At 48.3% G+C, this 15,748-nt stretch overlaps 1 protein-coding gene across 13 annotated transcripts in view; it reads right to left on the bottom strand.

Annotated features, from left to right (window-relative positions):
- Window positions 1-13,343, bottom strand: part of SLC25A48 (solute carrier family 25 member 48) — a 53,982-nt gene extending 40,639 nt beyond the window's left edge. For 10 of the 13 annotated variants that reach the window (XM_034960541.3, XM_034960540.3, XM_008954629.6 and 7 more), the window contains exons 1-2: window positions 12,988-13,176; window positions 5,446-5,489 (exon numbers count right to left, since the gene is read on the bottom strand). In XM_034960541.3, the coding sequence (XP_034816432.1) occupies window positions 5,446-5,489; window positions 12,988-13,033 (90 nt within the window). In that variant the 5' untranslated portion in view covers window positions 13,034-13,176. Of the gene's footprint in view, window positions 1-5,445; window positions 5,490-12,615; window positions 12,733-12,987 lie in introns of those variants that run through there. The other 3 variants (XM_057302350.1, XM_055112708.2, XM_034960547.2) reach the window with 3 other exon arrangements.
- Window positions 13,344-15,748: the final 2,405 nt, after the last annotated feature.

Here is a 15,748-nt window from a genome sequence, read left to right as displayed (position 1 = left end):
AACTTCATGGCTTAAAACAGCATGAATGCATTATCTCACAGTTCTAAGACCAGAAATCTGAAATGAGTCTCAGTAGGGTAAGATCAGAATGCTGGCAAGGCAGCACTCCCTCAGGAGGCTCTTGAGGAGAATCTGTTTCCTTGTCTCCCCCAGCTTTTGGGGTTCACCCTCTTTCCCGGAGCCCCAGCATCACGGCTCCTCTTCTCTCCCTGCTTCTGTTGTCACATTGTTTTCTTCCTCTTCTGTAGGAAGAAATCTAAATCTCTCTCCACCTCCCTCTTATAAGGACACTTGTAATTACATCTAAGAACCTCCCTGATAATCCAGGATCATCCTCCCATCTCAAGATCCTTAACATAATCATACCTGCAAAGTTTTCTTTTGCCGTATAAGATGACATTCACAGGTTCCACAGATGAGGACACAGGCACGTCTGGGGACCATTATTCAGTCAACCACACTGCCTCACATGGTTTCCCCAGGAACCTAGCCCCCTCATTTGGTTCATCCCCAAGGACTTTCCACTCCACAGGACCCCAGAGGCTGCTATTCCCACGAATCTCTAGCCTACTGAGACCAAAACAAGTCCAGTCCAAGCTCTTGACCAGGTGTGACTGCCCTCAGGGTTGGGTTCTGACCTATACATAGTGTTAGGTATATAATAGATACTCAGTGAACACCTATGAAAGGCAAGAGAGAAGAGAGCTTGGTTCCCTAGCCCAGCTTCAGTGCTTTTAGTTATTATGGAAAAATCTCCAAATCTGAGGTGTCCAGAGCACTCATTTTGGGCCTACAGAATTGATGGCCTTGCCATTATCTTTCTCGTCTCTCCTGGTTATGTAGAATCAAGGCCATTTTAAGACTTGCTTAGATTTTGTACTCTCGCTTTTGCAAACCTGCTCATATTGTATCAAGTAAGATAAAATTAAGTATAATTGTATATATTTAATGTACATCCCATATTAATATCATCCACATAGACCTCCATGAAAGCTGAGTTGCATTTGACTATTTAACATGAGGTTATATTTTGTAAATATTTAGTGCAGCATTAATTTTGATTCTGTACTTTTCTTCTTATATACAATACTATTTTCTCAGGTCTCTGACACTTTCTTTGGTCCTTATAGAGAATGGGAGCCCTGGATTCTGTGAATGCAGTGGATACATCTTGAAGATCATGGCCCTTCATGCAATATTTAGCCCAAAACTATGAGCTTCATGTCAGGGGTGCTATGAATCTCATGCTACTCCAGTTCATGGTTTCTCTCCCATTGGAAGCTCTCAGCATCCCAGAGCTGAAAACCCAAGGAGAAGAGGATGAGTGCTCAGTGTCAGAGGTGAGGTGGCTGAAGCCTCAGAGCTCAGAGCTGAGCCACTGCCTGGCCTGCCCCTGACCTGGCAGAGCAAGCCATGCCCTGGCTGTCCTGGGCCAAGATGCATGCCCCAGACTGGACTGGGTAGTGAGGGGGCAGCCTAGAATGGTGGGGAGCATGTTGAAGCAAAACAAGAACCCCCACTGGGATGTTCATGAGAAGGAGGCAGACACCCCCTCCCAAAGCCTGTCCATTGCAGTCCAGTCCCAGTGGTCTACAAGAGTGATCCCCAACATTTTTGGCACCAGGAACCAGTTTTGTGGAAGACAATTTTTCCAAAGACCAGGGTGGGGTGATGGTTTTGAGGTGAAACCATCAGATCATCAGGCATCAGATTCTCATAAACAGCGGGCAACCTAGATCCCTCGCATGCACAGTTCATAATAGGGTTTGTGCTCTTACGAGAATCTAATGCTGCCACTGATCTGAGAGGAAGCAGAGCTCAGGCAGTAATGCTCACTTACCCACTGCTCACCTCCTGCTGTGCAGCCCCGTTCCTAACAGGCCACAGGCTGGTACTGGTACGGTATGGGAGTTGGGGACTCCTGGTCTAGAGGCAGCCAAGCCCTGACTAGAAAACCTAGCCACGCTGCATCAGACATAGGCACCAGCCAGGCCTCCTCAACCTAAGACCACGCAGCCAAGGGCACAGGAATAAGCCTTTCACCTGGGTCAGCAGCACAGGCCCTTGTAGCCGGCTTCTTCCACAGGTGAGTCCCGGGACCCTAGACAAGTGACTGTCTGTCTCCCTGCACCCCAGCCTGTCTATTCTTGATAGTAGCATCATCTCGCTCATTGCTGTATCCTCAGTACCTCCATGAACAATCTTCACGACAGCCCCACCAGGGAGGTGCTACTTGCCCACTTTACAGACAAGGAAATCAAGGCTCAGGAAGGTTAAGTGCTGTGCCCAGGTCACTGGAGAGTAGGTGATAAGGCCAGGACTAGATTTCCAGTTATTCAGACTTGCCTGGCCCTTTCATGGTGGACAGGGTCTGTTGAGAAAACATCAGCCAGAAGGAAGGAAAGAAGGTGTGCTGGAGTGCAACAGGGGCACTCAGGATGAACAAAGACTGGATGTCATGTTTCAGGAGGGCTTCCCTCCAGAGCTTCAGGGCAGAGTGCAGAGAAGGGAGAAAGCCCAGCCTTTTCAGGCAACTGTGGCCAGGGAGCTCCACTCCTGTAAGTTGTGCTAAATCCAATGGCTAGTGTCCTTAGGAAGGATGGGGAGATCTGACACACAGAGACTCAGAGGGGAGGCCATATGAAGACAGGCAGGGCCTGGAGTTACGGAGCCACTGCCCAAGGAATGCCGAGCACTGCAGCAGGCACTGGAAGCTGGTAGAGGACCATGTGGCAGTTTCTCCCTCGGAGCCTCCAGAAGGCATCAACACCTTGGTTTTGGACTTCCTACTTCCTGACTTGTGAGTAAATAAATTTCTATTGTTTTAAGCCACCCAGTTTGTGGTTATTTGTTACAGCAGCCCAAGGAAACTAATCCATACCCTCAAATTTTTACCATTAAATCTCTCACACCCAACAGTGACTTGTTACCAACTCACTTATAGTAAGTCAGCCTGGGTTTTACAGAAACAACAGCCCTTTTCCTTGCCGAGATGCTGGGCCTCTGGTAGGCAGTTCCATGGTCAGTGACTGAGCATGCCACTTGGAGAATGCTTGTTCATCTTTTGAGGTGTCCCACTGACCCCCAAAGAGAAATTTATAAATACCATTTAAATCAGAGAATTGAAACACATTCTCCAATTTTGGTTAAAATCTTGCTGGACATTGTCACATGATGTGGTAACTGAGCAAAACTTAATACATATCGAATGATGTTGATAAAAATAGCAGCTACCGATTTTGAATCCCTACTAGGTACCAGAAACAATGCTTATAATCTTACACTGACCCTGTAAGCCAAGGAGTTGTATCGTGTTTAACAGAAGGCTATGAAATCAGGAAATGGCAAAAACAGGATTCACACCTAGAGCCTGCGTGGTTCCAAAGCCCATGCTTTCTGGCTTGGCCATGCTGCCTCCCCACTAATTCATTCTTGTGAACTGGTTTGTTGAATGAACCCTGGAGAAGACAGACTGGGAATGACTTAGGTGAGTTTGGGAGGGTGAGAATTGCCAGGAACAACCAGCACTCTCATGGAGACATTAGGGAGTGCATCTGAGTCTTCCAAGTCTCCCCAAGGCCCAGCCCTGGAGAGGTATGCAGCAGGCACCTTGAACTTGGCTGAGGTCCCAGATGGCCATTCATTCAGCAGGTACTCACCCAGGGAGGCTGTGCCCAGCTCCGTGCTGAGGTGCACTCTGAACAGGAGAGAGTCAGAGGCCACAGGCTAGGGAAGCCAGGCCTGGGCACGGCAACTAGCCAGCTCTTATGGAGGGTGGAGAGGGCTCAGTGGGCAGCTACCACAGAGGTGGAAAAGTTTCTAAGGACCTGGCTTAGCTCTGGACAGCCCTGGGGAGTGCCAGACATGGGCCCTAACTCTGGGCAGCAATGGCTCAGCCGTGATATGTTAGTAAGTCTACTTCAGACATGAACTTGCTGCACAGCCCTCCTTGGTGGGCTCTGGGACCCAGGGCCTGGGTGTGCAGGGCTGGCAGGAGGCACGCAGCAAGGCCCCTAGCACACTCTGCAATCCCATTCTCCCTGGGCCTCTCCCAGCACCTGCACCACACCACTTGCTCAGCTCACTGTGTGCACCACACACACACTGGCCTTCTTCGTTTTCCTGGAGAATGTACATCGCAGCCTGTTCCCACCCTTGGGGCTTTGCACTAGCTTGTCCCTCTGTGAATAGCACTCTGACCTCAGTTCTGTGTGTCTGGCTCTTTATGTCATCTGAGTCTCAACTTAGCTGCCTCCCTGGCAGAGAGGCCATCCCTGACTCTTCAAAATACAGAAGGCTCTCATCACTGTCTTTGCCATCACCTTGTGTTATTGTCCCCCAGCACCTACCACTGTCCATGACTGCTTTGTGCATCTGTTGTGTTCCCTAATTATTGTCCATCAGTGTCCTAAAAATATCTGTCTCCTTGCCTGCCTCCCTCACTCCTGAGTCCTCAAAGCCTAGGTCAGCCCAGAAGTAAAGTTTACTTTGGAGCTTTGAACCCAGCACTACAATGCCCGGCTCTGAGGTCTGGGGCAGGTTCCTAAACTCTGCACCTTACCCCCCTCCTATATAAAATGGGAAGATTATACCATTTCAGGAGGGTAGACTAAGCCTGCTTCACTTACCACTTTGTGTGCCCATCTCCCAGCACTGGGTCCTGCCTGCCATCCCCGGGTCCTGCCTGCCATCCCCCTGCATTGGGATGTCCCCTGGGGAGCCTAAACGCCCCCCTTTACTACTTAAAGTGTTTCTTCAAATATTTAAAACAGGTAGGCTGATCTTCCCATCAAGAGGGTGAGCATGGGCCCTGACCTAGGAGAGGGTCCATTTTCATACAGGGAGCAAGATGGGGAGAAAGGACATTGCAGCAGCCATTTGAAAACAGTCTGTGAGGCTCCTCTCTGTGCACAATCCAGGCAGAGCTTTAGAAACGGATCTGGAAGCCAGTCAGCAGTGAGGAGGCACAATTTATGGCTCCGTTCCCAGAGCATAGCTCTAAATTCTGCTCACCACTGGGGACGGGTGCAGGGGTGGGGATGGGGTGAAAGACTGCTCCTTTGCAGCATCTCGCACCTCAGTTTTTAACTTGTTGTATGATCTGAGATGAGCCCCTTCCCCTTTCTAGGGAACATCCCAGAACAAGAGGCTTGGATAATCCCAATGCCAGGAAGGTCCCAACAGCTCCAGAGTCCTCACACCCATGTGCATCATCAGGTAATGATAGGTTCCCATCTCCAATCTACTTCTAAAGTTCTACCTGGACCTCTGAGGGTTCTGAGTCTAAACCAGACCTCCTGGCACCCAACACCCCCTGGACTGGCAACAGAGAGTCTGCCCTGGGCAGAAGAGTCTCTGAGAGATTAGAAACAGCAGGCATAGTCCCAGAGGCAGGTCAGCTCCATGCCTCTTTTTAAGAGGTAATGGGAAACATGGCTACTGTACCTTGACCGTGTCCAGAGGGTGGCCAACGATGACACTGGCTGCACCTGTGGATCAAAAAAGAATGCCTGGTAACTCAGCCCTTGGACTCCTGGCTTAACACCAGCCAGCTCTTGGGACAAAACAGGCACTTGTTTAGTCAACGGTCAGTTGCTGGGGTAGGGGGAGTGGGTGGGCTCCAATGTGCTAGGCACTGGCCCACGCACCAAGGAAGGCAGAGAAAATAGAGTAAAACAAGAAATCACTCCATAAAAGGAAGGCAAAGGGACTGGGACAAGTGGATATTCACAGGCAAAAGGGTGAAAGAGTGGAGATAGACCCCCTACCTCATACCATATACAAAATTAAATCAAAATAAATCAAAGACCTAAATGGGAGAGCAAAACTATAAGATTCTTAAACTAAAACATAGAAAAAAAATCTTGACCTGTGATTTGCAATGGACTCTTAGATATGATACCAAGTGTACAACCAACTGAAGGAGTGAAGGACATGCCATACCAAAATATAGCAGATGGGTGCATTGATTATTTCAAGTTGAAAAGATTGAGAAATCATAACTTCTGAAAGGCTGAACTGACCTGCCTCTTCCTGCATGCAGCAAGCAATAAAGATTCCTCTGGGAGGGGTACCCTCTCCATACCAGGGTAAGAAAATAGCCCTTATTAGCTGGGATTCAGAACTGAAGGCTGCAGTGGCCCTGAATTCATACTTAATGAAGTAATCCTTATCTTCCACCTGTTTTATACCCCCCACCCACACATCTCCTAGTGACTCCTCTAGCAAAATTCCACCACCCTAGCCAGATTTTCTTTGTCCTGTCATTTCTTCTCAAATTGATCACTGTTTGTCTAAAAAGTATGAAAAGATCTTGCTTTGGCCACCTCTCCCAACTTCACTCTCTTGTGAAGATCCCTATGTTATGAAAACTAATAAAATCTGTATTATTTTTCTCTTGTTAATCAGTCTGGTGTCAATTTGGTTTTTATATTCAGCTGAAGAGCCCAGTAGGAGCTAAACAGGGGGTTGGAGGTTATCTCTAACTCCCCTACACAACACAAGAAATAATAACATTCATAAAAATTGAAAACTTTTGCACACAAAAGTGAAGACATCCTACAGAATGGAAGAAAATGTGTGGAAATCACGTATTTGATAAGGATTTAGTATTCATATATAGGAAGAACTCTTACAACTGACTAAAATAATTTTAATGGGCAAAGGATTTGCACACACATTTCTCCAAAGATGATATACAGATGACCAACAGACACATGAATAGATGCTCAACATCTGTAGTCATTTGGGAAATGCAAATTGAAAGCACAATGAGATATGTCTTCACATGCACTAGGATAGCTACAATTGAAAAAAAGTGGAAAAGAACTGTTGGCAAGGATGTAGAGAAATTGGAACTCTTGTACATTGCTGGTAGAAATGTAAAATGGTACAGCCGTGGTGGAAACAGTTTGGCAATTCCTCAAAAAAGCTAAACATAGAGTTACAACCTAACCCAACAATTCAATTCCTACATATATACCCAATAACAGAAAACAGATACTAAAACAAGTACAAGTACACACACAACACGGCAACATTGTTCACAATAGCCAAAAATGCCCATCACCTGGTGTATGAATGCCCATCAACTGGTGTATGAATAAACAAAATGTGGGATATTTATACAGAGGAATACTGTTTGGCAATAAAAATAAATGAACTATTGATGCATGCTACAGCATAGATGCACCTCCAAAACATTATGCTAAATTAAAAAGGCCAGACACAAAAGGCAACGTATTGTATGACTCTACCTATATGAATTACCCAGAATAGGCAAATCCATAAAGACAGAAACTAAGTTAGTGGTTGCCAGGACTGGGAAGAGGTGGAAATGGGAGTGACTCTTGAAGTGTACAGCATCTTCTTTGGTCATGAGAAAAATGTTTTGGAACTAGATAGAAGTGATGGTTGCACAGTGTTGTGAATGTAATACATGCCACTGAATTATACACTTTCAAATGGTTTTCTATTATATTAATTTCAGCTCAAAAAGCGGGGTAGGGTATGTGTAAAGAAAAAACCTGAAAACTTTTCAGTTACCTGCAGGTTACTTAACTTCTCTATGTCTCACTTTTAGCATGCATAGAGTGGGAATAATAACAGCACCTACCTCCTGCTTCCATGGTAAGAATGAAATTCAGTAATGCATATAAAATACCTAGCAGAGAGCCTGACACCTATAGGATGCTCAAATGTGAGTGATGTCACCATAGAATTTTTTTAAAAGAAGACCTCTTTGGAAAAGTGATGAATACACTGTACCTTTTCACAGAAAAAAATACCTACACACACACACACTCACAAGAACTGTACAATTTGAAGAGAACCAAGGCTGCCCCAAGGCCACTTAGATTAAGAAGCCCTTTGTATTAGTTTGTTCTCATGCTGCTATCAAAGACATGCCCAAGCCTGGGTAATTTATAAAGGAAAGAAGTTTAATCAACTTACAGTTCCACATAGCTGGGGAGGCCACACAATCATGGTGGAAGGTGAAGGAGGAGCAAGTCATGTCTTACATGGCAGAAGGCAAAAACAGAGCTTGGGGAACACCCCTTTATAAAGCCATCAAGTCTCATAAGACTCATTCACTACCACAAGAACAGCACAGGAAAACTCGCCCCCATGATTCAATTACCTCCCACTGGGTCTTTCCCATGACACATGGGTCTCTCCCATGACACATTATGGGAGCTATAATTCAAGACGAGATTTGGGTGAGGACACAGCCAAACTATATCATTCCACTCCTGGCCCCTCCCAAATCTCATGTCCTCACATTTCAAAACAAATCATGCCTTCCCAACAGCGCCCCAAAGTCTTAACTCATTTCAGCATTAACTCAAAAGTCCACAGTCCAAAGTCTCATCTGAGACAAGGCAAGTCCCTTCCACTTATAAGCCTGTAAAATCAAAAGCAAGTTAGTTACTTCCTAGAAACAATGGGGGTACAAGCATTGGGTAAATACACCTGTTCCAAAAGGGAAAAATTGGCCAAAACAAAGGGGCTACAGGCTCCATGCAAGCCCAAAATCCAGTGGGGCAACCAAATCTTAAAGCTCTGAAATGATCTCCTTTGTTCCATGTTTCATATCCAGGTCACAGTAACGCAAGAGGTGGGTTCTCATGGTCTTGGGCAGCTCCATCCTGTGATTTTGCAGAGTACAGCCTTCCTCCCAGCTGCTGGCATGAGTGTCTCCCAGGAGTTAGCAAATGCTATCAACATAGCTCATCTGCATGCCCCACTGCAAAGGAAAGTGCTCTGAGAGGTCACCATCGGGGAAGGAACTGAGAGAGAAAGGAAATGGGGTTTCTTTTTTTAAAAATAATTTTATAAAAAATTATAATGCCCATGAGGCTGGCAATGAGTGTCTGTGGCTTTTCCAGGTGCATGGTGCAAGCTGTAAGTGGATCTACCATTCTGTGGTCTGGAGGATGGTGGCTGTCTTCTCACAGCTCTACTAGGCATTGCCCCAGTGGGGACTCTGTGTGGGACTCCCACCCTACATTTCCCATCCACACTGCCCTAGCAGAGGTTCTCCATGAGGGCCCCACTCCTGCAGCCAACTGCAGCATACTTCTGCCTGGACATCCAGGCATTTTCATACATCCTCTTAAATCTAGATGGCGGTTCCCAAAGCTCAATTCTTGACTTCTATCCACTCGCAGGCTCAACACCATGTGTAAGCTGCCAAGGCCTGGGGCTTGCACCCTCTGAAGCCACAGCCCAAGCTGTACCTTGGCCCCTTTCAGCCATGGCTGGAGTGGCTAGGACACAGAGCACCAAGTCCCTAGGCTGCACAGAGCAGAGGTCCCTGGGCCCAGCCCAGGAAACCATTTTTTCCTCCTAGGCCTCTGGGTCTGTGATGGGAGGGGCTGTCGCCAAGGTCTCTGACATGCCCTGCAGATATTTACCCCACTGTCTTGGTGATAAACATTTATCTCCTTGTTACTTATGCAAATTTCTGCAGCAGGCTTGAATTTCTCCCCAGATAATGGGTTTTTATTTTCTATTGCATCGTTAGGCTGCAAATTTTCCAAGCTTTTATGATCTGCTTCGCTTTTAAACATAAGTTCCAATTCCAAACCATATCTTTGTGAATACATAAAACTGAATGCTTTTAGCAGCACCAAAATCACATCTTGAATGCTTTGCTGCTTAGTAATTTCTTCCACCAGATACCCTAAAACATCTCTCTCAAGTTCAAAGTTCCACAGATCTCTAAGGCAGGGGCAAAATGTCACCAGTCTCTTTGCTAAAACATAGTAAGAGTCACCTTTATTCCAGTTCCCAACAAGTTCCTCATCTCCATCTGAGACCATCACAACCAGGACTTCATTGTCCATATCACTACCAGCATTTTGGTCAAAACCATTCAACAAGTCTCTAGGAAGTTCCAAACTTTTCCACATTTTTCTGTCTTCTTCTGAGCCCTTCAAACTGTTCCAACATCTGCCTGTTACCCAGTTCCAAAGTTGCTTCCACATTTTCAGGTATCTTTACCATAACATCCCACTCTACTGGTACCAACTTACTGTATTAGTCCATTCTTATTCTGCTAATAAAGACATTACTGAGACTGGGTAATTTACAAAGGAAAGAGGTTTAATTGACTCACTGTTCTACATGGCTGGGGAGGCCACACAATAATGGTAGAATGTTAAAGAGGAGCAAAGTCACATCTTACATGGTGCCAGGGAAAAAGAGAGCTTGTGTAGGGAACTCCCCTTTATAAAGCCATTGGATCTCATGAGACTTATTCACTACCATGAGAACAGCATGGGAAAGCCTGTACCCATGATTCAATTACCTCCCACAGGGGTCCCTCCCATGACACATGGAATTATGGGAGCTACAATTCAAGATGAGATTTGGGTGGGGAAACAGCCAAACCATATTAGCCTTGTTGTAGCAGTTAGTGACTGAAATTGAAAGGGAAACTGTTCTTCAAAGACAAATTCCTGAGAACACTGAGGAGGAAGGAAATATCTGTGTTAGAAGAGGTGATTTAACCAGGTAGCTAAGGGCTCCTGGAATATTAGATATTTATAGGGACAAAGAAACCAGCTAATCCCAGAACAATGATTCCCTGGGTCCAGAACCACCTGTCCCCTCTTATCCCCTCCTACCTACTAAACTGGGCAGAGGCAGAGAGGTGATGGCAGTAATTAACCCTTCCTAGTAGTGGGGGGAGGAGCACTGGTCCTCAGGCTCCATGGCTTCCCCCATAGTGAGTGCACACATCCTTCAGCTCAGGGCAGGCTTAGATCCAGCCTTGGGCCAACATCTCTCTGCCACTTATTAGCCCACCCATCTGAAAGCAGGGGATTTGAGATTTAAAAAATGGGATTATAAGGTCAGTGATTTCCAGACCTTGGCACTTCACAAACCAGTAAAATCTCAAACAAAATGTGTGTGTGTGGGGGGGGGGATAATATCAAAAAAAGGGCAAAATTTTGTTATGCAAGGTTGTTCAGAAAGAGTTAAGATGAAATTAAGATGGCAGATTCTGGTGCCAGGCAGCCTGGGTTGGAATCCTGGTGCCAATGCTAGATGCATGGTCTTAGGCAAGTCAGTGAATTTCTCTGTATCCCAGTTTCCTCATCTGTAAAATAAGGATGCAACGGTACCTACCTCTTTGGGGTTGTTATAATAATTAAAGAACTATACATAAACTGACACAAGAGATCACATATTGAAAGATTCAATTGACATAACATATACAGGAAAGGCAAATTTACAGAAAGGAGATTAAGGAGAGGGAACAGCATTCAACTTCAAATGAGGGATCTTACTGGGGGATGAAAATGTTCTAAAACAAATTTATGGTGATGGTTGCACCTCTTTGTAAAATTACTAAAAGACATTGAATTGTACATTTGAAATGGGTGAATTTTATAATACATAAAATAAACCTTGATAAAACTGTTTTAAAAGAACACATATAGCACTTAAACTATACTTGGCACCTAGTAAGTATTCAAGTGTAGTAAACACTTACCATCATTTCAAGGAAGCCAAAAAAAAAAAAGGCATGTTATTAGTTCGGTGCAAAAGTAATTGCGATTTTTGCCATTACTTTCAATAACATCACCAAAGTAAGGACCAGAATAAAGCACAAAAATCCCCTACTTGCTGTGAGTTGGGGAGGGTTCACATGTTATCACGTTTGGGGATGGGGAGGGGTATCAGAGTCTTGGAACTACTCTGACTCAGCCCTACCTTCCATGGCATTTTTCAAACCAAGCCATTTGCATCCCTACTGAAGGTGGTCTGCTTATTTAAGGGGCAGTCCACGGAAGTGTCTCCTCTCTCTGCCTGCCCCGCTGAATGGTGGAATAATTGTCCAGTCAAAAAGGGCCTGGATATGCCCAGCGGGCCTCAGGCTGCAGCCCCCTAACTGGGAAAGTTAGGAGAGGCGGGTCTCAGCCCCACCCAAGGGCATCTGTACCAACAGACTTACTCAAGGTGAAAGGAGCCACCTCTGCTCAGGAAGGTGTGAAGCAGGGCCCTGCAGCCACCGGTCTCGGGAGAGAGGAGGTCTCCTGCTAGGTAGGAGGGGAGGAGTTGGGATCCAATCTGGTTTGTTGTTCTTTTCATCTTATTTTTCCCCCCCTTTGGTGAGGGGCTACATTTGCCAACATCCTTTTTAGGATAACCCTTTTAGATGGGTCCAAAGAAATACTTTTTTTTTTTTTTACAATTAGCAAAGTCCCTCAAACTTCCCCCTTTCCTAATAGCTGAGAAAAGAGGGATAGACCAATTGGAAAGAAAAATGGAGAAGCAAGGAAATGAATGCAACTCTCGCCCAGGCAACCCATCCCAGGCCCAGTAAAAGAGTGGCTTCGGGAGCTGTGGCGAAGGGATCAGCAGACCCAACAGTGCCCGGAGAAGGGGCCTTGGAGGTAGGCGATGGCCGACGGTTGGCGGCGGCTGAAGGCAGTAAGTGCTCCTCGCAGCCTGGCAATGGGCACCTGCAGCCGGCACTCCGCTCCCTGCTGTGAGAGCTCTGCTCCCTCCAGTCGGGACGCCCCGTTGGGCCGGCCTAATCTCGAAGCCTGGCTCCCCACCACCCTGCGCCCCGGGGTCAGCAGCCAAGCGCTACCCTCATACATAAGTTCCCGTGAGCCACGTCCGCAATTCAGGTGTGCACCAGGTCACTGAAGGGTGTGTGCGCCGCCAGGAGCCTCCATTGGCTGTGGGCTTTGACGAGCTGTTTAATCATTACCTCATCAAGTCCCACGGATCCTAACTTAATGAGCAAATCAGAAGCTCAGCCCGAAACGCTGTGAAGCTCTCAGAATTTAGCCCTGGCAACTGCAAGACCACCAGGGGGATCTCGGTGCCAGGCACTCCCCAAAGCAGGCTGCGCGCACAACGGGGAGCGGGATGGCAGCGCACAGAGGCAAAGTTTCCTCAGAGCATAGAGGCAAACTCCGCCAGGCTCGCTCTCTCTGACCGGGGGTCCCCGGTAAGCACACTCACCTCCGATCCAGCCCGCCGCAAAGTCTTCCAGCTGGAAGCTTCCCATGGCCGGTGCTCGGTCTCGCCCTCCCGGAGCCGGGGCAGTGCCCACTTAGAGTCAGTGGGGCATGGCCCGCGGGCGCGGGCGCGAGCGCGCCGCAAGACCAAAGTCGGAGTCTCGAGCACGCCGCAGGTCCTACTCCAAACCCAGTCCCCCAGTCACCGGCTGCGCGGGCTGCCGCGCTCACCTCTCCAAGTGCCGGAGGGTGGCTGACATCACGCCCCCAGTGGACCTTAAAGGCACAACACTCTGGGTGGATAAGGGTGCGCTCCGCGCGGCTCATCCCCGACACAAAGAGGCAAGGGTCATCAAGTGAAATTCTTTTAGTCCTCCCTTCTCCGGGTTATCCTCTTCCTTGCCAACTTCAGAGCCTCAGCGCCTTTGAACTGAAAGTGCCAGCCGCCCATCCAGAGACGGCAATGCGCATATCTCCCTGTGCTGTGCTGTGCTGTGCTGACAATGCTGATTCCAATCAGCTGTGGACTCTCTCCCATCCCAACTCTGGGCAGTGATGCCTTTTTGTTCATCTCAGCCATGTCCCACTCAGTACCCCGTGCCTAGAGCAAGCACCTGGTGGTTCGGGGTCACGTCTAACTTTCAGCTACAGCTCTCTAGGGGCCCAGCTCCCTGCCTGGCCCTGGCTCAGCCTACACTGTCCGCCCTGGGCCAACAGAAGGCAGAGGTGGTGCTCTGTACCTCAAACTCCCTCTCTGTAGGCAGACCCTACATTCAGCCAGGCCCCAGGCCGGGGGTCCGTGCTCACTGGAGAAGTGGCCTGCTGTGCGGAGAGGCTTTTGATTTCAATGAGAGTGTCTTTCCTCCCTTCCTAAGAAGACTCGAAGCCCCCCAGCGTTCTGCTAGTTTCCAGCAGGGACTCAGCTGTGGGTCTCAGCCAAGACACCCCAAGGTTGACAAGAATGGTGAAGGGTATGGTCAGGAGGAAGGGGCCTCTGCTGGGCCTGCTGTTGTCCCACTGGGCATATTCATGTCACGTCATCCAGGTTAATATGCAGCGACAGCCAGCCAGACCTCCTTCTTCCAAAGCAAGACAGAGCCTGACCACCGAAGCTTGATCCTACAAAGGCCTGTCCACTGAGGAGTGGGGACTTGGAGGTGAAGGGACCTTCCTGCAGCATCACTCCCTCCCCTGCCCCAGCACACAGAGAGTGGACCTGTATCGGGAGAGGACAGCCCAGGATGGAGTCGCCGGCCTGGCTAGGGAAGTATTGCAAAGTTCCAGGGAGGAGTGGAAGCATCACACCCCATCCCGGCACCTCAACTTCCTGCTGCTTATGGTGACCCACTCAGTCTTGAGGCTTCAGAGTTGCCATCAGCATCAACCCCAAGCTGTGCCCTGTCATGCCCGGGATATATGCCTAGGGCTGCTATGAGAAATGCAGGTCTCTGAAGAGTGGCCTTTTAGTGAATTCACCATTGGAATGCATCCACAAGTGGAAAGTCTGACAATTCTCAAAACCCACTCCTCTGGAAGACCACCTAAGGGGTACCAGGCAGATTGTCATCCCCTCAGTCCTGTGTCAGCACCAATTGAGGAGGTCTTAAGTTGGCAGGCAGTGTCCCTGGCAGCCCAGGATGGCCTCCCAGGCCCAGAAAGCTGCTGCTTGAACTACTAACAAGCTGGAGCAGAGCAGGAGTGGGTTGCTTTCCAAAATAAATTACTGTGCTCCATTCCCATATGCATGCTACAAACCTGCCCATGGGGCGCATCACCCAGGAAAGTGAGGGGAGGACCCTAGGTTTACCAGCAACCATGGCCAGGCCTGGAGAATCCCAGACCACAGGGCTATGAGCCCAGGCAGAATGCTGGCTCTGTGGCCAGGATCTAGGGCATCCCTTCTTCCTGGCCTTCGCACTTCAGAGCACCATTTACAGTGTGCTGCCATTCACATTTGCATTCTACACTCGGGAGAGGGCAGGGCAGCTACTGGCCATTACACAGAGAAAGAAACTCCACAGAGATCCACTCCCTGCATGACTAGGGCCAGAAAGCAACCCCATTTTCTTTCTCCCTCAGTTCCTTCCCCAATGATGACCTCTCAGAGCACTTTCCTCAGTAGCAGGACATGCAGATGGGCTATGCTGATAGCATTTGTTAACTAGTGGCCCACTCCCCATTTCTTATTTACCCTTTCAGGCCACAGCAATTTCCTGAGCATCAGTCTGTGCTAGTGCCTTGCTTTGGGGAAAGTCTCTGAGAGGAGACAATCCATCTGAGATGTTACACAGAGGTGGCTGTAAGAGCACTGGAGAGGGAGTCCATCATTCTACAGGAAGCAATCAGGGAAGGCTCTCCAAACTTGGAGTCTCCTGGCTGCACCTTTAGTCTACACAGCCCCACAGCTCCCACCTCCCCAACCACTCTCTCAGGCAAGCCAACAATCCCCTCCCCGTGTCCACCTGCCACACTCGGGCAGCAAAGGCCTGGGTCAGCTGTCCATGCCTGACCTGCTGCAGTGAAGGTGCTGCCCATGCCACCTGCTCCCCTCTGCTTCCAGATTCCTGCCCTCACCCAGCTTTCCTCCTGCTTCTCCAGCTGTTCTCATCTTCTTCCCTGGTGCCATGGCCCCTTCTCATGCTTAGGTGTGAATTCCTCAGGGCCCCATCTGGACCCTCACCCACCCGTACCTCCCATCTCTCAGTGTATAACCCCCACACCTTGCTTCAGAGTCCAGACATCCCTCTACTCAACATCTCCACCTG

The sequence above is a fragment of the Pan paniscus genome, chromosome 4 (genome assembly GCF_029289425.2).
Source record: "Pan paniscus chromosome 4, NHGRI_mPanPan1-v2.0_pri, whole genome shotgun sequence".
Classification (NCBI taxonomy): domain Eukaryota; kingdom Metazoa; phylum Chordata; class Mammalia; order Primates; family Hominidae; genus Pan; species Pan paniscus.
Note: the sequence above shows the minus strand (reverse complement) of the source record. Positions and strands in the feature narration are given on the sequence as shown.